General features: G+C 32.4%; 1 protein-coding gene across 6 annotated transcripts in view; it reads left to right on the forward strand.

The window, feature by feature from the left end:
- The window catches only part of Asator (tau-tubulin kinase asator), a 552,963-nt gene that overhangs the window by 66,637 nt on the left and 462,017 nt on the right, over window positions 1-24,309 (forward strand). For all 6 annotated transcript variants that reach the window (XR_016293148.1, XR_016293146.1, XR_016293147.1 and 3 more), the window contains 2 exons: window positions 5,187-5,456; window positions 5,524-5,610. Coding sequence is in view for 1 of the 6 variants with exons in the window: in XM_089594084.1 (XP_089450210.1) it covers window positions 5,187-5,456; window positions 5,524-5,610 (357 nt within the window). In the remaining 5 variants the exon portion in view is untranslated. The remainder of the gene's footprint in view (window positions 1-5,186; window positions 5,457-5,523; window positions 5,611-24,309) is intronic.

The raw sequence follows: 24,309 nt of genomic DNA on the forward strand, positions 1-24,309 counted from the left end.
CGAACTACATACTAATGCAAGTGCACGAGGTTTGGGTGAGTTATTACTCCAACGCTATGAACACGGCAAATTAAATCTCGTACATGCTGTCAGTCGTCGAACAAGCAAAATAGAGAAAAATTATTATTCTACCAAGCTTGCGTTGTTCTCAGTGATCTGGTGCGTATCACAGTTGTGAGCCATGCTAATAAATATTTTTTTTTAATAGTAACAGATTGTCAAGCTTTAACTTATTTGAATACGCAACAGGCACAAAACGCTCAAGCTATGAGATGACACTATTTATTAATCGAATATGATTATGAAACTGTACACAGAGAATGTGATAAATTAGCCCATGCAGACGCGCTAAGTCGAGCACCAGTCAAGATTTTTAAAATAAGTGCTTAAGTATTAATAATTGTGATACAAATGCAGAAAATGTTCAAAACAATGAAACAATATAGGTTTACAGCATTATAAGTGAAAGTAAAGAAATTATAGCATTTCCATTTCAAGACGAATACGTGCAACGAAAAAAAAAATTTTAGAAAAAAAGGCTGTGGAAAGAAATAAAAACGAAAGAGAAGCAGTACGAGATTTTGAATCAAACGATGAAAGATTGTACAAGTAAATAAACTGTAAACTGTTATACGTAGCGCCACAGTTCATGCGAAAAGGGCTGGTAGTGCGATTTCATGATTTTGCCGGTTACCCAAGGTTAGAACGTACGGTTTGATTAATTTTACGCAGGTTCTATTTTGTAAATATACGGGGACATACAAAATAGCACATAAACTGGTGTTTCCAATGCGTTGCTACTATAACAAAACTGGGTCGACAACCAGGGCAATTACATTCAATTTCACTGGGGTAGCATCTATTTCATACTATAGATATTGATGACGTAGGGTCCTTTGTACGGTCAAGTCGAGGTAACAAGTTTGTATTGGTAATGATCGATAACTTAACCAAGTATGTAATCGTTAAAGCAATGTAAGATACTAAGACAGCGAATGTTATCAAAGCGATGAATAGATAAAATAGATAATGCCGTTAGTAACTGTGTTTAGTACGGTGCTTCTTACATTTACATTCTTTATCTTACCGTTCGCTGAAAAAAATTTTTCAATACTTGCCTTATAAATTTTATATGAATACGTTGTTGTTTTTACTGCGTATATATTCAGTGTGCCATCTTTACTTGCTGTAAGAAATAAATTGTGAATTAAAAAAAAAGGTATTAATTATGATTAATAAATCTAATTATTAATAACTATTTTAATTCTTAGCTTTTTTGATACATTAAAATTTAGTTTTTTCTAATAAATTACTTTCACAACAACTATATTCTGTCTACAAACTTTTGCGTCACATTAATATCAGTTTTGTCGTCCATTCTGTTCAATATTTTGTCTGGCTTTCAAGGTACTTCAGATACATTGTAGTATACAGTCATTGTATATACAGTCTTCTTCATCAATCATTTACACAATTTCGTGCAAGTTATATTATTCCAGGCTCTATTTAATCGTAATAAAATAATTTTTTTAATATGTGCGAAGAAAAAAGTTTGAAGTCTACTCTTAAGTGCCCACTGCATTAGAAGTATACAAATTTTTAATTTCACAGTATCAATTTTTTTCTGCTATACAACGAAGTTGCGTACAACAACTTATTTTAATTTAAACACCAGTCATTGCCTGCGGTTTTTCCTATAGGCCCTGCAACCGGTTGGCCAATTAGTCGCAAAATAAGCGTACAGATGGGAGCGCTGAACTACTGCTGGCTATTACAATGAAATTCTTAATTTTCTTTAGCTTTTTTTTTAACGCTACTGATTAAGTGATCTGGCAGTATGATGCAGAGGTACATGAAGATGATACACAAATTTTTTTGCAATGAAAAATTTAATTATCAGTCTGTTATTGCAAAAAGGTCAATTTCTTGTATCTCTGCTTAAAAACAAGATAGAGCATCCTTTTTTTTATACATGTTTTTTTTTTACGATAAACGCCATGATGAATAGTAAGAAAAGAACATCCAAAATTGACTGAAATATTTCCAACTTGTTTAAGTTGCGAAATAAAATTTTTTCTTGAAAAATGTTAGAATTCACAAAAATCCATTTGTTTTGTTTGTTATCATTAGTAATATTCAATACAATGGTTTTACCAAAGTAAAATGTCAAGAAATCGATTGTGAGGTTTGTAATAAGACTCATTTTAAAAAAAATAATTACCAAAAAACTAACCATTATGTTGCAATTTTACAAATAGCTTTTTGTTATGTAACTTAATACCTATATTTTCTTACAGTTATGTTCAAATAAACGTAATGGTTTTTTTACGTCGATCCAAAGTTTTTCGGTACAAAATGTTTTTTTCAACTTTCTTACCATTAACGCGTTATTAACAATAAATAATGGATTTGCCAAAGTTTCTATTTTATAGTAAATTTGATGACAAATTAATCGACGGATAACCAATCATAAAACAACATTTTCAGTTGTCTGTAATTTTTTTATTAAAACTCACAGAATGTGGAGCTAAAAAGAAATATAATACCATCTTAGAATTGGAATTCTGATTTTCTACAAATATCTACATTTTGTAAAAATAGCCAATTCTCAGAAACACCTTCAATTATTGACTTCCGTGGAAGATTGGTACATAATGATACTACATGAAGTAAAATTAATTTGTAATCATCAGGAACTGAAGTATTTTCAAGTAGAATTCTCATCTTAAAACTGTTTTTAAGAAATAAAACTTAAACCAATTACTTTCCAGCAAGAAGGAATTGAGTATGCTTGTATCCTGGAATATCCAATTAATAATCTAAATAAAGCTATGTTAAAAATATATGGAGGAAAACCTATACTAGAAACAACGATTCTTGCTGTAAAATATTTTTCATCGACTTCCATAATATCAAACACCCTAGCTATTGCACAACTATTAACCTTAAAAGATAGACGTCCCTGCAACTATTGTAAGTCATGAAACTCATCACGTTGTTACTTACTAGTCAACATGATACTCCTGTTTTTTGGTAATAGTTAAGGGTCCTGATGCTAAGTCTATTCTGAATAGAGTTTATAAATCTGATAATATTTTATACTAAGAATTAAGTTGTCAAACATCAAAAATTTTTATTCTACTCCACAAAATTTTCTACTATTTCATAAAAAATCGTTTGCATATTTATGGGTTTTCTCTAATTTTATAATCTAAAAATAAACTAATTTGCATTGTAAGGCTTAGAAAGGACATGGTAAAGAAAAGGCAATGAAAAAGAAGTAGTTTATGTTATCACGTGTAATAATCGTAAAGTGGGTTATGTGGAACAAATGTCAAGAAAACTTAAAACAAAAAAAGATAGAGAATATTAAAAAAATTAAAAATGGGGATAAAAACATCGTTACGGCTTGTTACTGCATTAATACAGAACATTCTTTTAAAGTGAAAAAAAATTTTAGACATTAAGAAATTTTAGATTGAGAGAGAGTTTTCTGAATTAATTACATATTATTTTGTACAATAACTCTTATTTTGTACCAAAATACACAAAATCAGACTTAGAATGAACTTTCGCAGTACTATATAATGTTCATTATGTCAATACATGAAAACTTTAATCGAGTATGCGTTATACATAAGTAAGCTATGGATGGTAGAGTTTAGCGTTTTTATCGACATGATTTTTTTCATTTCATCTTTATTTTGTTATATAATTCTCATGTGTCAGCGTAATATGCCATCATTGAATTGGTTATATTGTCAATCCATTCTTATAAGTAGTAAGTGGTTTGTAATATTGAGCACATAACTGTGTATATATTGTACTACATCGTTAAAGATAGAATTTGTTTGATAGACTGAAGGGTGCTTGAGGCACTTAAAGAACGTCAACTATTATTTGTATTCTTATAAATTTATAAAAACAATAAATAAAACAATTAAAAAGCCATGTGTGGAGTTAATATCTTTATTTCGATAAAAAATTGTTAACTTGTCGCCCCTCAAGAAGGCCTCTTCAGCATAAATCATTAGCCCCGCCTGAGTAAATATGTTAGTTAAAGTTTGGGTGCATATTGTGAATTGTGAGGAGTGCTTGAGGCAGTTACTCAGATGGGGCTGTTGATTTATCTTGAAGAGGCCTCCTTGACGGGCAAAACGTTGACAATTTTTTATTGAAATAAAGACAATCACTCTACACATGGCTTTTTAATTGTTGTATACATTTTATATATATATATATATATACGGAGTGAAAAAAAAAGAAAGAAGAACTATGAAAATTATTAAAACATTTTTCATAAAAACTTATTTTTCATTTGTAAATTTTGCTGCACCGAATGAATTTGGTTCTGAAAAGACGATGTAACAAGGAAAAATGTAAAATCATGATTCATACTAAAAAATTATAAATCTTACAAAGCCTGCAACTTTTTTTTAATCATAAATTTTTATCCATTTTTTTTTAATTTCCTGGACTATAACTGCTAATTTGTTGTCAACATGCTCTATTCACATAGTGTGCTTATCATTATATTTATAAAATGTAAAAACCTTTGCAAAACTACATTTAATGTGAATCCGCCACCTATTAACGAATTCTATCTACATTTTTTTTTCATCACGAAAATAATCACCATAGTAAGATTTGTAATAGAGAAAAAAACAAAAGTTAAAAAAAAATTTTTTCTCGTGAAAATTTTCAAAACTTTTAAAACTTTCAAAGAAAATTCGAGGTCTGTTCAAAAACTTTTGCAAGTTTTGTATTTTTTCAGAAATATTTATTCATTCCACGGACATCTTCGTTACCTCTTTACGGTAATCAAATTTTACTATAATACAGTTTATCTAACGATTTTTCCTGGCAAAAAATACCTGTTTTTTTGTGGAATTTTTTTTACTTATTAAAAATGTAGTTTTGTTTCTGTTCTGGTATGAAAGAAAAAAAAATCTCTTGGAGAAAAAATTTCAAGAAATTAAAATATTTGAAGTGGACTACATTAAATATACATTGAAATATTTTCAAATTTTAACTGTTATTAGGTGATCTTATTTTCAAAGTCCGTAGATCCAAACTTTTAATAATGACTTTTCGTGCTCATAAAATTATAACTTCTTTACACACTTAGCATGTTTAATATGACAAAGCTGTATAATGAAACATTCTTCTTTTTTAATTTTTTTCAGTCTAATTTTTCTATCGGTCGCCATCCTCATTATACCAGATTAGTTTATATGTTAGATTTTGGCCTAGCTCGACAATTTACGACTGGAGCCGGTGAGGTTAGACCCGCACGTGCAGCTGCTGGCTTTCGGGGAACCGTCAGATACGCATCTATTAATGCTCACAGAAATAAAGAAATGGGAAGGCATGATGATTTGTGGTCTCTTTTCTATATGCTCGTAGAGTTTGTGAATGGACAACTTCCTTGGAGGAAAATTAAAGATAAAGAACAAGTAAGAGAAAACGTTATTTATAAAATTTTTTTTATGAAAGAAAGGTAATGAGAAATTTTATCAACAGGTAGGATTAATGAAGGAAAACTACGATCACAAATTGCTTCTTAAACATCTTCCATCAGATCTGCGAGTTTTCTTGGAGCATATACAGGTAACTCTAGAAATTTATATGTTACTTATGATTTGTATAGTAATAACGTATACATGAAAAATTTAAAGAAATTAAATACGAGTCAGAAACAAAATGTAAAGAAAGGAACCGTCAGTGTCTGCAAAAAAATGAATTGATGTAACAAAATTTAGCCTGAAGATACAGGCTGGCGTTAATGCACAAAACAATTATAATTTTAGAATCATATCTGTTCAAAGTAAATACATAATTATATCTATGACTACTGTTGAAAATTAATTTCACAACAAATACATAAAATTGGACAGCTCGAAGAGTTAAACTTTTTTAGTAAGTCAGAACGTAATACTGGATTGCAAATTTTTTGTATTTGACAATAAGAAGCCTTCCTAACAGTAAAAATATGCACTTACACAAATCTCAAAATTACATTTCTAGTTCAGATTTTTTTTATATTCTAACCTTATGTAGCAGTATAACTTTTATTTGCAGTTTTTAGAGTTGTATGCTTTCTACAAAAACGTTTTTTTTCTTTATTTCTAAAGTACTATTATATAGTTATTTTCTTCGACTTGCATGTGTTCATATCTTACTTAAGTGTGCTTTTCCAAAGTATTGCTAGCAAAATTCAAGATACTTTTTTTTGTCAGGCAATTGGTAATAATAAAACATTATAAGGAGGTCGTAGTCTCTTTATCCGCATTTATACATGTATTAAAAGATTATTTTTTATACCATTCATTTAAGAAATTTTGACACAATACAATACAATCCATGAGTGTTTGTGTTATAACTACAAGCCTGAAGGTAATTGATACACGTAGTGTAATACAAGTATAATTATCAGCAATTTGAATCAATAACTTGCTAGATTCACTGTTGCCATAATGCCTAGCAGTGACACGCAAGCATGCATTAAAACTACGACCAATAGATAAGCAAATATAGATTCGTAGAAAGTAAGCAAGTTTTGACATAGATTTACAAGTTTATAGAGTAGCAAATGTAGTTATTTGTTACTTTGCAAAGTAATGTACAGTTCGCAAATTTTAAAAGTAACTGGATGTTACAAAATTAAAAGCTACAGGGAACTAAACAAGGTAACAGGACTAATTATAGAAATGAGCTTTAACCAGTGTCACCAGATGGGACAGTATTCCCCTCAAATCAGAGTTCTGTACTCTAGAGACTCGCAAGATATATACTAGTAGGGCTAACGCCCCCCTGCGTGCTCCGCGCGCCAACCCCCCTCTAACAGATTGAGTAGACAAAATAACGACATTACTCGTGTAATTATCAATGCAGGCTGAGAATGAGTTCACAACAGCAGAATACGCGACTCATAAAGAAGTAAATAAAACAGATGATAACATAAATATTAATTTTCTAATAGAATTTTAAAATAATATCAAAAAAAAAATCCGAAATACTACAAATAATCCTACTACACGAATGAGAATTAAAAATAAATGCTATAGTAATGTTAATAAGAAATTTAAGTGTATCGGAGGATCTCTGCAATGGCACAGTATTAAAAATAACAAAATTATTTAAGTATAATATAAAAGCAGAAATAATATCGGGAGAAAAAAAAGGAAGCACAGCTTATATTCCTGGAATAACATTAAATACTGGCACCTCATCATCATTACCTTTTGTCTTCTATAGAAAACAGTTTCCCTTTGTGTTAGCGTTTTCTATGTTTATCAACAAATCATAAGGACAGAGTTCTGATTCCTTAGGATTGTATATTAAGAAACCTTTGTTCTCTCACTGACAATTATACGTTGCTTTATCAAGGTGTAAGAATCCAAAAAGAATTTTTATTCAAATTCAATCTGAGAATAAATTAGAAATTGAAAATATTGTTTAGCAAGAAATTTTTCAGTAATTCAAAAATATGTAACTTTAAAGATCGTCACATTTAAACAGACATAGATTCATTCATAAAAACCATAGAAAAAAAATATGTGGAAAATGTGGAAAGGGTTTTAAAAGAACAGTTGGGTTACAACGATACATAAAATGTTACAACATTATATGAACAGAATGAATTATTGTTTCAAAAGCTTAATTGTGTTTGTCTATTTAATTATACCTTCTCCTGTTTTTTTTTTTTTTTTTTTTTTGTAAATAAAGTTCTCAGTTAATTAAGAATTTTATATTTGCGTAAAGTACACCTGGACCAGAAAAAAATTACAAATGTAAAAGTTCGATCAAGTTAAACAAATAATGGTCCTTCAGAGACACATAGTGAGTAAGAGAGAGAGAATAGACAGAGGGGACCGGGGGGGAGGTAAATTAAATATAATTTGATCAATGACGTAAAAACAAGCAAATAGCTATATGAATCGAGGGGGAGCTAAGGGATAGTGGAGTGGAGCTGGGGGCTGAGACTCACTTTCGTCAGTACAACTTTATAATATAAGGAGAGATATATATATATATATATATATATATACAAGGTGACTTATGGGGACCTCACGTGCTTTTAGAATATATACTAAGAACATTGTTTCTATTCTGCTTCCAAAGGTAATGACCACTCACAGAACTTTCAGACTTCCTTTAGACTTAAGCACTATAGAAAGTGCGTTTTTCCAGTTTGAGCCAAATAAACAAAAAATACGTAATGTAGAAGTAATTATTTGGGATAAAGCTTCTATGATACCGGAAAAAGCGATAGAAATCGTTGATAAGACTTTAAAAGATTTATCTAGTAGTAATAAACCTTTTGAAAATAAAATAATAATTTTATGTGAAGACTTTCGTCGAATTCTCCCAGTGGTAAAAAATGGACGCAAAATTACTATTGTTCCAAAAATCACAAAATTTTTTAATTTTTTCATTTAAAAAATAATATACGTTCGATTGATAAAAAATTTTCTTCATTGCTACTGGATATTGGAGAAGGCAAAATTAAAACTTTTAGAATTCCTCAGACATGGAAAACAAATGATATATGTTCTAAAATTGTTAATAATGATGATGATTCTTTCATAAGGAAAGCTGTACTAACATCTCACAACGAATACACATTTTTTTAGCAAAAAATTTTTAATAATATGGTAGTAACACTAGTAACGTATTAAAGTATTGATAAAGCAGCCTACAAAGGATTAAATAAATCAGACGATAATATTTATATTTATTTCCCTACAAGATATTATTTAAATAGTATTAAAGAAGGTCTTCCTCCACACGAATTGAATTTAAAAATTAACGCTATTTTTATGTTAATACGAAACTTAAACATATCTGAAAGACTTTGCAATGCTACAAGATTACGAATTACAAAATTATTCAAATACAACATCGAAGCTAAAATAATCACAGGTAAAAAAAAGGAAATAAAGTCTTTATTTCAAGAATAACACTACAAACAAACAATTCTTCTTCGCTACTATTTATATTGTACAGAAAACAATTTCCATTTACCTTAGCTTTTCCTATGACCATCAATAAATCTCAAAGTCAAAGTTTTGATGCTTTAGGATTATACCTTGAAAAACCATTATTTTCTCATGTGCAATTAAATGTTGCATTGTCTAGATGTAGAAACCCAAAAAAAGTTTTTATACAAATTAAATCAGAAAACAAATTTAAAATCAAAAATATTATTTAGAACGAAATTTTAGAGTAACAGAAAAACTATTCCACAGTTCATTACTATTATTATACTTTCTTGCAAATTTTTTTTTTTTTATCAAAAAAGCAAATTTAAGTACCGTCTTGTACCCAGATTTATCAGATCATAAACAATTCGTTTTACGTAATATGTTTTCAGATACACCATCATGGATGCAAAATTTTATCAGTGTGACAAATGTAACTCAAAATTTTTAAATCAAGAGTGTCTATCGTAGCACGAAAAAATTCAAAAAAAAAATTTTTTTGTATGGGACCTACGTAGCATTATCATATTAAAGAAGAAAAACTATTTGCGTCACACAAAGGAATGCCAAAACATTGAGAAAAATTGGAAGTGTATTAAATGCGGGAAATGTTTTAAATCACTTGCAGAAACATTTGAAAAGTCATGAAAAAAACGTTCAAAAAAATTTTTGTCAAAATTGTGGGAAAGGTTACGTAAGAGCAGAGCACCTAAAAAGACATTTTAGAGTATGTAATCAAAACAAACAGCGTAAGGAAGTTAATTGTAACAAAAATTTTTGCTATGTTCAAATAAAATAATATGTGAAAATTAGACCATTTGTAACAGTTAATATTTAAGGCTCTATACATTTATTCACAACTTATATAGGGGTCTGGGGAGAGTATGGCGGGGAGCTAGAGAGGAGCGGGGGGGGGAGCTAGCAAAAAAGTAGGACTATAAAACATGAGGAAATATATATATATATATATATAGGCTTGAAAGATATATATATATATACATTGTGACGTTCCTTTTTGGGTCACGACGTTCTTTGAGAACGAATGAAACAAATAATGTGGGACTTTGCCTGAAAGGGAGAGTCAAGATGACAAGGGAGAAAAATTTTTCTACATGCGTGCGATGAAGAGATGGGTGTCGTGATTAGATATATTTTGAATTATCTACGTATTTAAAAATACTAGCATGTACTGTGCGGATATTCTTCCCCTCAGCCAAATGGAACACTGAGTGATTAGGGAGGATAAAGGATGAGGAACGGGCACTTGTCACTGTGGCTAAGCTATAGATCGAGGAGGCCTGGAATGATAAGATGTTTTCATCCTTGTACTTACGACCTTGGCGTTATTGCAAAACCGGAACAAGCGAGAGAGAGCTCCACCGCCATCCGATGCTTCCCTAGACGTTCGCCGAAAGCTGAAAATGAAATGACAATGGCATGCAAAGACGCCAAAATTCAAAGAAACAAGCGAGACGGAATTTCGTTTAAGTACCAAGGCTTTAATGTAGTGAACTCAACAATACATATCTTTCAATAATGCACACAAATCACTACATCAACTAAAACATGATATTTAAGTAAAGGCGTACAAAAGTAAGTGAATAGTAAAGAAAAAAAAAGTAATCGCTTAAGTGATAACAAATACGCGCTTAAGCCAAAATGGTAATGTATTTGAAATAATAATCAACGCGATGCATTGAAGCAAATAATAGTGGCGCATTCAAGCTATTCTAAATCAAGCATTGAAGCTAAGTGCCTTGGTGCATTGAAGTGCGACACGAATGTATGGCGGATTCCCTGTTGGCACCAGACAGATCAAGTGTCTTGACCAAGCCAGTACCAAAGGAAGAATGACCCTCGTCGTGCACTCGCCATGCCCGGGTGGTGCTGTCGGACTGCTTGCGGTAGGTGCTGCCGAAACCCATTTCCTATGAGCTGATTCGTAGCTTGCGGTGATGAGCCATGCAGTAAAACCCCGCAAGCACTGCGCTGCGCGCGGCAATCTACCTGCTCTTTGCCCTGCGTGCACCTATTTAAAACCGAATTAGTAGCAAGCACAGTGTTAGCTATCAACACAAAATGACAACAAAAATATTTCTACCTATAAAAAAAAGATATAAATAAAGACCACCAATCACACATCGCTTCACCCATTATTATAAATTAACGAGAGAGACTAGTCGGTCACAATATATATATATATATATATATATATATATATATATATATATATATAGGCTCGCAAGCTATATATAGGCTGGTGTAGCTAGAGTATAGCTTGAGTCTCTATCCCAGTTCCCCTACTCCTACTTTTCCTCTCTAAGTCAAATATGTATGGTTAACCTCAGCCCGCTTTACAGCTTATGTACAACATCTATTTCTCCGCCGTAGTGCGTGATAGGCGAGTGGGCTAGTTTACTGATACTTATTCCATACATACCTTTGAAACGCATCTGAGATAAATTTTTTATCATTATTCTTTTATTTTTTCTTTTATAACTACTGTTTTAACATATTTATTAAAATAAAAATAATAGTTACGAAAATTGCGTTGATAATTAATTTTGCATGACTTAATTTTTATTTACGTAGCGCGAATATTAGCAACAGATATTGTCTAAAAATTATTGCAAGACTTTCTCAAGCACAAAGTACTCATAAATTAAAAATTAAAAAAGTTTGAAGTCTTTGATTACTAAAATCTGTCAATAAGCATCTAATATACGTCGAATAACAAATCATGTATGTACGAAATATTCCATGAGAATCTTATTACTTTCCTAATAAAAAACTAAATGTAACAACTGGACAAGGTGGTTTAAAAAGTTTAAGACGGCTATAGTAATGGTATTATGAAATCAAACTATGTATTACATTAGACTTAAGTATGTTTAAAAATTGAACGATCGTAACAAACAAACTTAATGCTTTCTCTAGGATGTAGCAAAAAGTACCATCCTTGTAAAGCTCTGATTATTTTACGACGAGAAATATTACACAATTTAGTATTATTGAACCTGTTTTTTGAAATTACCTCAGATAATCAATGATATATCTTTTTTTTTTTAATCCTTTTGTTTATTACAGGTACGGTAGCAAATTCCATGATTGATTTTTTTTTTTTTTTTTTTTTTTTTATGTTTGTTGAAAAACATCGAGCGTAGTGATAAAATGTGATTGCATGTAATAAAAGAACGAGTTGAAGTATTTGATCATAAATGATAAAAAAAATTTATTTAACAATACATTTATTTAGAGTAGAAAAAATTAATTTTATTGCAAAAGTTTCAAGATGCAACTGCTGCTTTGTGCTTTTGAAAAAATTCCCACCCAGGGGCAAAAAATTATTTACCAGTCACAAAATGAACTTACGAGTGAAACATAGTGTTTTTTGCCCTCAGTAAAAAAATACAATAAAAAAAAAAAAAAAAATAAAATACACGACGCAAACTAGTAGCATAATGTACCATATACAGTATATAGTTAGATTGTTTCAGTTGTAAATATCCCAAAAACTTGCTTTGTTAATTAAGGTGTTTTTGCATACTTGTAATTAAGATTCCTTCGCCCAGAGCCGTGATATAACCTTGTACATCATCATATTTAATTAAAAAACTTACTCATTCATAGTGCAATAAAAAGTATTAGCCATTACCAAAGAAGAAGCAAGAGTTCAGTTTAATTATATACAGTGGCTGAAGTAAAAAAATGGGAGTCACGCTTCATTGCTTCAAATTTAATTTAAGTCTGTGTCCGAGCTTTACCAAGAAAACGCAAATAACATCCTGCATTATATACGTCTACACCGGTCTTGTAACCTCTGACATCTGTTAGGTTAGTAACGTCCGAGAACGTTTTTTTTGGGTTCCGCATTAGAAGTTGTAAGAGAAAAACAGCTGTCACTAGTAACATTGAAGACGGAAAGATTAAGACATCTCCAACAGTCGTATTTGATGTAATTATCTGGGACTCTTTAACTGACAATTTTAATAATTCACAACGTTTCACAGGGTCAAAGAAAAACAGTGATTGTATTCATTCTACAGCTTTTTTTTGTAGTCGAGTTTTTAAAAATATTTTTGAAAACAATTGCAAGGGGGCACTTATATTACCTAGATTTTATAATACATGCTTTACATTTATATTTATATTCTTCTATTTATTATATTTTCTTGTAATAAAAAATCCGTCTCAAAAGGAAATAACGTTAGCATAAAAGGCACCATTGCGCAATGAAAAAAGAGTTCATCTTCCAGCGAGCCTGGGACACGGTATATCCGTTGCTCACCCAGACCTGGAACTTTCCCGTGCACCGGTACAATACCGCGACGAGCACGAAGGGAGAGAAAGAGACGAAGAGAGAAAGAGACGAAGTACGAAGGCCGATAGCTGGAAAGTAAGTGTGTACACCACCAACAAGGTAACACTTCCACTAACCGGTACCTACTTGGACTTTCGGTGCTCGACCGCTTTAAGCGTGGAGACGACGCATCCCCAAGTAGTCGAGGCACTAGGGTTAGCGACCACGTTCTTAGGCGAAGTTCCTGGGTTGATGACTTGAACAGTGCTCAAGACACCCAAGGGCCCTGAGAACGACCTAACCTTACGTGACTTGGTCGGATAGGTAGTTACCTAACACTAACTTTCCGCGGTTGTAATAAAATTTCGCATTAGTCTAACCTAACGTGTTCAAGTAGAGATACTAAGGAGGGAAAATTCAAATTGTCATTTTTGTAAAATTTTCTATTAAAAAGGCGGATAAGTTTTAAGTGAATTGTCGAGTATATTATATATTGTTTTTTATTATTAACGTAAAAAATTGCGATCACTCAAATAAAATTAATACATGTAAAAATTTAAGATATAATTTCCTTAGAATCATATGATTGAATAAATATAAGATAATTAAAAATAAATTGATTGTACTTATTTAAGCAAACCTTCCCCTCCACATAAGATTGCGAGTTCCTTTTTATAGTTTAAGATAAAAACTAGAAAAATAGCTGTTAAGATTTGAAATCGTTTAATAAACTGAGAATATTATCTGGACCCCAAAAAAGGACAGGAATAAAATAAAAAAAAGATATTAGATTAGAAAAATATTGAATAAATTGAAAAAGATATTAAATTATTAAATTAATTAAATTAAGGAAATATTCAGGAGAACTCAATAAAGTAATAATCAATAAACAATTGCTGTATATGGTGCAGGAATTAATTGATTATTCAACAGATAAATTTTGAAACTTGATAATAAATATTTTTAAGTATTGTATATAATCGGCAATTTGAGCAATTTCGCTCTTTTACACAGGGCCACGAACCCGCCCTCCGACATATAAACACAATCATTGTTTGTATGTTGGTTCCTAATCTCAGAGTTTCCTTGGTACAGATAATATTCTTAGCCGATTGTTACCACCACAAATTAACCGGGGTTATACTCGAAGAAAGGGAAGTCGTACAATACAAACCATTTGATTCTCGATACGAATACACAAGCCAACACCACCCACATGTCCCGCCTTTCATTCCTCGCCGACACTGCAAATAGCAACCCGACTTGCTTAATGCATCTTAGAACTGAGGAGTGCCCTTATCCGTTATCTAGAAAGCATTTGGTATGTAAAAACTATCGAAAAAATGCACCGGAAGTAGTAGTTTTTCCTTTACCTACCTTTACTAGGACTTTTATCATCGTGACCGAAACTTTCTAATGGTCCTTATTTTTTGAAATACTCTTTTTCTGCTTGACATCGCCAGTTCTCTTCTTTTTTGGCATTCCCAATTTCGTGCATTTCTCAGGGATAGTAGAAGGACTCGTATTTCTTTTAGCCCTTTGTATTTTCTTAAGGTCACAGTTCAGAGTATTTTCCTCCACATGCTGACGGAAATTATCTCTTTTCTTTTTCCTGTATTGTAGGAATGTAAAACTCTTCTTCCAGTACCTAGTGTAGTACTCTTCTTTGATACTTACTTTTTCGATTATGATAGTTACTAATTTTACTTAAGAACAGCTTTCAGCCCATCCTTAGCGACGTTTTCCGCGTTCCCATACTTTTCATTAACTACTTCAAAGGTCTTCTCAGTCTATCTTGTTGGAGGTAAAACTTACTCAATATCTTGGTACCACTTTGCTTTTAGCTTTACGCCAGATTTTACCATAGAGCCAAGCCCTTCTTGCGTCTGATTTCTGCAAATAGTCATGTTGCTTTCCTTGTGGCTTGGCAGCGAACGCTTAAAAGACTCCTACTTTATCCTTTCTCAATAAATGCCCATGCAACTTTCAATAGTCCCTGTTGACCATAAGAAGCGTTTTTGTGGCCCCCTGCCCCAGAATCTTTAAGGCCTGCGGCAGCCAACCAGGCTTTCACTAAATCGGAATTGCCAACGGATTTCCTCAGGGAAATTACACCTTGGAGTACTTGTTTTTTTTGGACGTTCTTTTTTTTAATGTCTTATTTGCTGCATACTGACCAGTCAAGGCCAGCACTACTCTTTTTTTCAAAAACATATGTCAGGAAAAGGGTTAAAAACAAGTGCAGCAGCCCTCTCCGTTGTCGGAGACAGGCGCCACTTGCTCGGGCCGGCTGGGAGTCGCCACTTTCCCTCAGTCCCACCTGTGGAGGCTGCCCTAGAATTGTGAAAGAAATTTTAAAAATGTGATTGTTAGTAGTAAATTTTTATGTGGGCAAACCACAAGTACTCCAGGGAGACGAGAAAAAGGCATACAAACCCATGAACGAAGCAGAGAATCCGCCAAAACGGGCTGATAAAAACAATGCACTGAAAAGTACCACCATGTAGCCTCCTCAGTGGTAGTAAGCTTAGATTAGTCAGCCCACTACATCCATTTTGTTTAAAAGGCGTGCAACTATATCACATATGGGTACCTGGCATTACCCAGGCCTCATCGTCCGGCTTCAACCGCTGGTGAGGCCCCCACTCCAACAAGTGAGAGATTCTGTGACCAACCACCCGAAACAACTCGATAATATACTTGTGTTGGTCAGGTGTCAGTGTAATATCTGTATCTGAGAAGAATATTATAACCGATGTTTACTTCTATACACGATGGGTGCTAGTTTTTGTGGGACCGCCTCAATCATTCGGGCCGCGCCCACGGCGAAAGCAGAATAGGGAAAGAATGAAGTACAAAGAGTACTAGCCCGCGTATCCACAGCGGTGAAAGCAGAAGGTTCAAGGCTTTTGCCCCCAAAAGATACAAATACACAAGCCAATATCACCCACCCGCCCACGTTGCTAATAGCTTCCTGACCTGCTTGGTGCTCCCTAAAACTGAGAAGTGACCCCCAAACTGAGGAGCGCCCCCCAGAACTAGAGAGTATCCCTATCCGCTACGTAAGTAATGCCCAGTATGGAGAAACCAGTAAAAAACCCATTTGGGTGTAGTAACAGTAGTCGTAGCAGTAGTAGTAGCAGGAGCAGTACTAGTAGTAGCAGTACTAACGGTAGCAGTAGTAGCAGTAGCAGTAGTAGCAACAGAAGATGAGATTGAAAAATCCAGAGAAAATAATCTCGATTAGTTTCGATACGCTCCAAATCCACGATCCTTGAAGTTTTTCTGAATAGAAGGCTAGCACTAAGCCATCGAAGTTTATTCTTTTCTTGTTGTAAGTATACGACAGTAAAAGATTAATACTTCTTAAAGCAATTTAGTTCACGCTGCGTACTTTTTTTTTACTTTTGAATGTGAAATAAAATTTACGAATGTTTGACTTTTTTTTTTAGTATTAGGGTAAATGATCGAACTACTGCACAAGCACTAATTACTGCGTACTTGTCAGTAACGTAACAAAAAAAAAAAAATGGAAAATTCGCGTTCTCAGACATCGTAAAACGTTTGGACATTGATAACGTTCAATTAAGAAACATATTTTACATCATAAAATTCACAATTGTTTAACGAAATGGTTTTCAACGAGTGTTACCTACGCCTTTGTAGCCGTTTGTATTAATTAGTGTGAAGTACGTGGGTCTGGGCTTTTACTTGAAAATCATGTAGGAGATACCCACGCAGTAATCAGATTTGCAGTAACTGGTGATACTTTTATAACTGTCTGCAGCAATACAAGCAAGTAATATCAACACTAAAACAATTATTTGGAAGAAAGCGGAAACATAGCAGAAATACGTTTTTCGTATTAATTGCACAAGATACTGCAGATAATGATACAATGAAACTACTTTAATTTACATAAAAATATGTAGAGGAGTAAAAAATGTAGCACAGTCAAAAATTTGAATCTGCAATAATTAGGTCATTTACCCCTATTTTAAATGGGAATTACAGAAAGCCTTAACCAAAGAAAACGGAGAGTTAGTTAGAAAAAGTCTTTGACTTTTTTTATTCCTTCTCTGTTTAGAATGTCCTTTAACAGTCATTGAATTGTTTACAGTTTCAGTCAACGATCACATCTGTAACGATCGTATGTTGACTTAAAGATTCAAGTTATGTAAATACGCTTCTTATTACTATACCGACTCTCTGCGATTTCATTGAGCATAGTTATTATTATTAAAACACTACATACAGTCCATTGAAGATAAGCAGTTTATGAAATTTATAATCTACGAATCATCATACGTGCTACGAATTAATGTTTTACACTATACAACTATGTTCATTTACGTTTGGCTGTCTGCTACACTACCGTTTATTACTTATGGTTTGATATGCACCTGTTCTGAATTACTATACATGAAATAAATTGATGTTACACACATTAAAACTATAGTTGTTTATTCTTGGTGATTTTCTGCATTACCACGTACTGTTTTTAGGTTTTTTCGCTTATGTCGTTTGATACCACCAATCACAACACATGCAATGTATTAACTTTACTATTCTTATTATTCACTTAATGGATGCTATATCTATATAAGAGATAAACTAAAAATTACCAATAATTCTTCCCCTGCTCATTCCGTAGGAATGTTATTTTGAAAGCACTTGAGCAATGGCCAACGTGCATCTGAAAAAAGGTGAATCACCTGCAAGTTACTCGTACCTGCAATACAATGATGATTCATGTACATGCACGCTGGCCTATGCTGACCGGAAACGAAAAACAAAATATTTTTCGACGACCGTAGATGCAAAAGTTTAACTGGGAACAATTAAACTAAAATATTAAAGGCAAATATAATTTTAGATTAAGATCAAATAACATGACGTTAAATATTAGGACATCTTAGAGTTAATACATATAAGTGAGCGAAAATATTAGTAAAAGCCAGAATCTTCACAAACAATCAGTCCACACTACACCAAAGCATTACCCAATTTTTACCATTCAAGTTCGCAAGCTCATGATTTACCGAGTAACCCTTTTTTCATGGTATTATTAATTTTATAAACATACTGCAATAGTCTAATTTGTAATCTAGTTAACTGCTAACACTTTTTTCCAAATGTAAAGGAAAACGAAAAGTTAACCCTTCCCCTTTTCTTAACTCGGAGATGTCGAGAGAGAGAGAGAGAAAGAGAGAGAGAGAGAGAGAGAGAGAGAGAGAGTACACCTGCCTGTAATTGAGGTAACGGAGTTTCTGATTCCCTAGGGTACCACGAGACGACTTCCTCTCCAACAACTAGCAGCAGAAAAACATGTTGACTAAAATTCTACCGAAATTCCGCATTATTTTTGCAACATTATAAACATTCAAAACTACTGGTAAACCTAATTATGTTAACTTGTAACAGGCAAATCACTATTATTCTCATCATTATTCTAACAACTGCTATTCTTATTATTATTGCTACAATTATTGTTATTATATTATTATTTTTATTATTAGTATTATTATTATTATAACTACCACCACTAATATATAATTATAAGTTATTACGGCAGCGGCCACTGTTTTGGCGTTTAAGTAGTAGTATTAATTGATAACTCGTAACACACCGATCGGTTATTCACCCGAGCATTCATTGAATGGTTAAGCGATTTTCACCACTCTTTTTGCAACGAGTTCAGTTGAACAAACGACCGGTGTTTAGCATTAGTAAATCTTGATAATATTCTGTCTTGATGTTAACGTTAAATCATATTGAAATCTTGTAAAATTTAGATGTAAAAGAGAAAGGAAGGGTAAGAGTAAGTGAATCACTTTCTCGTCTCTTGACGCATGTAGGAGAGCAAGTCGGATGTGGGAAGTGCCAATTTCTGAGTGACTGAACTGGAGCAGTTTTAGCCAATAAGATTTTTGGCTATAGTATTTTCTTCAAGATTTTCCCTCGGCAAGTTTTCCTGCGTCGTTCTCGAACCAGTGCGTCATGAGGTCCGCTACTCCTTATAAAAAGGCCCAAAGACTCTCTTAACTACTACCCCTCGAACAGTAGACTGAGTAGTAAGAGTTCTCCTCTGCTACCTCCCAGTCCATCACGAGGTAAGGACACAGTTAATTTTGTTTTCCCCCTTGAACGGTTGACTGAATAGTTAGAGTCCGCCTCTACTATCACTCAGCCCTCCACGAGCGCGGAACATTTCAATACTGTATTCGCCTATGCTCGCACTGGTTCGCCGTGTACTTCTGTTTTATATTTAAATAAAAGTAAGTGTTAAAGTTTATATGACAAATTTTGCGTATTCTCTCTTTTCCCGTTTTTACTCTTTTTCAGCCGGGTCAATTACTGAGATTGTTTTACGCTCACACCATTATCCGCCATGGTATTGGTACCTGTGGATCATCGGGAATTATTAAGTTTGTTTTACGCGCACACCATTATCCGCCACGGTATTGGTACCCGTGGATCACCGGGAATGACTAAGTTTGTTTTACGCGCACACCATTATCCGCCATGGTAGTGGTACCATCAAAGCAACAACTATCGGATTAAAGCGAAAATCAGTACTCGCGATAGTATTAGTACATTCAAGTCAGGTCGCTAGTCAAATTACCATTTACCCTCTCGTAACCTCTAGAAACGATTTTTCCCGTAATGGTGCCGGTATCATCTAGATGGTGGACGGGATAGCCTTCGGTACGCCGCTCCGGGTAAATTCAACCAACCTTAGACGAACTGCGAGCAAGTGCATCGGAATATTGCACAGCAGTTGGTTCTAGTCAGGTGTAACCCCTTTGCAAATACCGTGTCGTTAATTAGAACCACCCCGTTAGCCCTGTGTCCCATTTATGTGCCCAGCGTGTGTCCCAAATTATTAAGCGAAAGCTTAAACTTGAAGAGTACGTCGCACCGACGTAACACAGTGTTGTGGTGTGCTTATTCGCATTTCTTATCTTTTAAAGCATGCATTCATCTGGAGGTATTAATCCTTTTCGTATGTTCATCTACATTTCTCATTGTCTTTGTGCTTATACAGTTACTTTTGAACTAAGACCATCTGTTTGTTTGAATGCATCAGTGAATTTCAGACCTTAATAACTTATTTTATATTTTTTTAACTAAAAATTAATAGAGATATTTTTTTAACATACAAGAATAAAGTCTCATTAGTCTTGTCCCATATTTGAATTTCTTAAACACCCTAAAAAGTTACATTTTTCTTTAAAACAATGTTTTTATTCCTAACAATCACATTTGTAATGCTCATATTTCATTTGTACAATATTTTGGAGTTTTTTTTTAGTACAAGCGAAAGCTAAAGAAAAATCTGATCCCTAAAAATACTAGTCTGATTTTTACAAAGAACATATTAACCTTAACAATCGGCACCAACTAAAAATGTATCTTATTCTTTTTTATTCTTTTTATTCTAGTTTTTCAAGTAGTTCAATAACACGCATAGATTGTCATTTTTCTGTCGGTAACTTATTAATTATTTAGTAGCTTTCTTAACACCACCATATTGATTTATTTTTATGCATTCTAAGTCTGCCATGTTTTAATGAACGCTCGTTTTTACGTTTTGGTATTAAAAGTACAGTTACACTTTAGTAAAAAGGTTAAAAGTCCAAGCTCAGCATGGAGGATTTATTAAAAAGTCATCAAACTATCGCACACTGAGAAAAATCGCAAAAAGCTGGTAAAATTCTTCGCTTTCGCCTATTTCTCGACTTTTGCCTACGTCAATTTACTAAATTTTTTTTGTAATTTTTTATCCTTTAATTGTAATGTTAAATTTTTGAGTTTGATTTATTCATCAATTTTTTCAATGATGTAATTGACGACGAGTTTTAGCATTGATTTTTTCGGTAGAGGTATTGCTCAGCTATTATTGCAATACACAAAATTGAAAAAAAATTTGTTTTTGACACTAGAACCATCCATTTTTCATTTAGTTATATCTTCTTCTTTAATCAATGTCAAAATTCTCCTTCAACAGTCATTACAAATGTTGTAATATAGATGGAGTCGGAACCACTAGGACTTAAAACTTTGGTTAACGTAAAAATAAATCCTTTTTATCTCATTTGGTAAAAAAAAAATTTGATGGTTAAATGGAACTTGAACATTAAACAATAAAAAATTACAAAGAAAAATTTACAAAAATGAAAAAAGCGAAAATCATTAATTTTAAAGTTTTGGAAAATCAAGAAAGATATTTTTTTTGTACCGACATCTATTGATTTATTTGTTGTTATATATTTAGATTGAATAATCATAATCTAAAACTCTTGATTTTAAACTGAAAAAATATAATTTTGGCTAGCTTTTTTGCAATTTGCTTCCGTGTGCGATGGTTTGATAACTTTTTAATAAATCCTCAGGGCTAGGTTCGAGTTTTAAATGTTTAAACTAATTGTTTAATTTACTTTCGATGCAGAAACGTAACAACAAGCATCTATCATAACATAGCGGTATTATAATGAAACCAAAAAATCAATGTGGTGGTCAATAAGAGAGGATACTTAAAAAACAGTACGTTACCGACAGAAAACTGATATTATATGCGCGATATCAAACTTCTTAAAAACTAGTTGAAACAATAAGACGAACTTTTAGTTAGTGCAAAATTTTTAAAATGAATTTGTTGATCGGTGACCGATCGCAAAATTGACGTACCATGTACATTTCTGTATGCATTTCTTACTTCTTATTTTCATTTTTAGTCACTAAATAACTTTTGATCCATACCTTTAAATCAGACTATTTTTTTCCAAAAATTGGACTTCCTTAGCTTTCAATTGAATTAAAAAGAACTTCCAAAAATATGAAACATGAAACACACGGAATATGAGCGTTAGAAATTTTTATGGTAAAAATAAAAGCTTATCTTGTTTGTAAAAGTATCAATTATTTAAGGTGCTTGAAAACATTAAAAAACGTAAAAAACACAAGTCCAAGCTTATGAGACGACATTTTTCCATGTTTAAAGAATATTTATGTTAATTATCAGGTAAAACAAAAAGTATAGAAAAAAGAAATTAAGGTCTAAAAATCGTAAATTATACAGTTTTGAGAAAAATCGAAATTTGCCAACGTCTATGACTTGGTATGACTTAATTTATTTTGCATTAACAGTGGTATAAATCAAATTTTTGCAGGTATTCACATTGGATGGATTTCTAACTGTGCGTATTTCTTCTTTTACCTTTTCGCTACGAACTGAGTTCTAATTTTGCTGTATGGGTTCTATTGCTGCTGCATGGCTTACTAGCAGTGAAATATTTTGACTAGAAATTGTTTTGGTATAGTAATTAATTTTATTTCTTATGTTTTTCAATTAAGATTAGTTATCGTCTCTGTCTTTACTACTTTTTTATTGAATATGTAATAATCTTCTTCTGTACAGTTCATCATTAGAGTTTTGTAATTTATTTTTGGTAAGACAATTTCTGTTTGATTATATGGGAGAATTTGCTTTGATGGGGTTCCCGGTTACAGTAAATTAATTTATTGTTTCAAGAATCCATTAATTTACGGTAGTACGAGCGATTCAATTCGGAAGAAATGATGGGAATCAGTTTCTTCGTTCTTGATTTATATAAATACCATTGTGATGTTCGATAGGAAATAAAGGTAGAAGTTGTATTCCTACAAGCACGCTTTTATTTGGTATTTTATTTTTTCTATTATAACCATCTTACTATAATGAGTTTTGATTCCATTCATCAATAAATCTTTTTCTGTCGCAATCTTTATTACTGTAAGTATTGATTCTTGTATCGGGTAACTGCTCTTTAATTTTATTTATTTATTCTTGTACGGGGCATCGAAAATATGAATCAAAATTTTGATTTTATTGCAGTTATATTTTACTGTTTCTTCGTGAGAAAAGGTAGAGCTTTCGTCTGATTAAAATTTTACTGATTTTCGATTAACGTCATTGGTTCAAGATGTACTGAGTTTTGATCAGAGTATTAGTTTGTATTGGTGAAAAACCTACATTTTTTCGATTATTTCTTGAATTTCACTGATTTCCGAATTTTCATCACTTAAGTTTTCCATTTCATTCTGAGGGGTCTCTTCTGCAAGTGCATTCATTAAGCTTGGCATAGGTAATCATTCTTTTTATGGTACTTGCATGTCAGATTTCAGGTCTTAAAGGAGTAGTTGTAGTGTCAAGGTTAGATGACAACTCTTTTATTTAAGTTCTTGGTGCTTCTTTTCTTCATCTCATATTCAATCTTTCTGCTATTTTAGGTGCATTTAATTCATCTTCTCTTCCTTCAATATCTCGAGGTACTTTTAACAGTGTATCTCTAGGTTTTTTTTTTCTTACTTTAGGTGCTGATTATATACTTTAGGTTGTGTCGAAATATGATTTATTAGTTTTTAATGTATTTCAGCGAGCTATAAAAGTTTAAATTTCTCAACGTTTTATAGGTAACAAACGAGCTTTTAATAATATTTCTTTCTGCGAATAATTATCTCTATCACTTTCATCGCTATAAAATTATTTTCTTGATAAATCGTCTTCATTAGTATTTATTCTACCAGGTTTGTATTTATAAGTATAATTGTAACCGTCAAGTCCTGCTCTTCTTCTATTTAGTCTACTCATATGATCTTTGACGAATTCAATCCAAGATGGTAGTTCATGATCTCCGAAAACCGTAAATTTTCTGCTATATAAGTAATGTCAAGAATATTGTACTGCTATCACTACTGATGAACATTCTTATTCAGTTGCAAAAAAATTTCTTCATGTTTTATTTAGAATTTTTGACATACACGCAATTAAGCGGTCTTTTCCTGGTTGTTCTTGGCCTAATACAGCCCTAATAGTTATATAATATGCGTCTGTTATTCATGTGAATGGCTCATTTAATTTGACGCAAGCCAACACAGGTGCTCTACATAATATTCTCCTTACTCTTCAAAACATTCTTGTTTCGTTTTAATCCATTCAAAATTTTTTTTTTTTCTGAACAAGGACTTTTAAGTTTTATCAAT

This window comes from Copidosoma floridanum, unplaced genomic scaffold (assembly GCF_036245765.1).
Source record: "Copidosoma floridanum isolate Cflo_tuat_1 unplaced genomic scaffold, Cflo_Japanese_pri ptg000020l, whole genome shotgun sequence".
In the NCBI taxonomy this organism is placed as follows: domain Eukaryota; kingdom Metazoa; phylum Arthropoda; class Insecta; order Hymenoptera; family Encyrtidae; genus Copidosoma; species Copidosoma floridanum.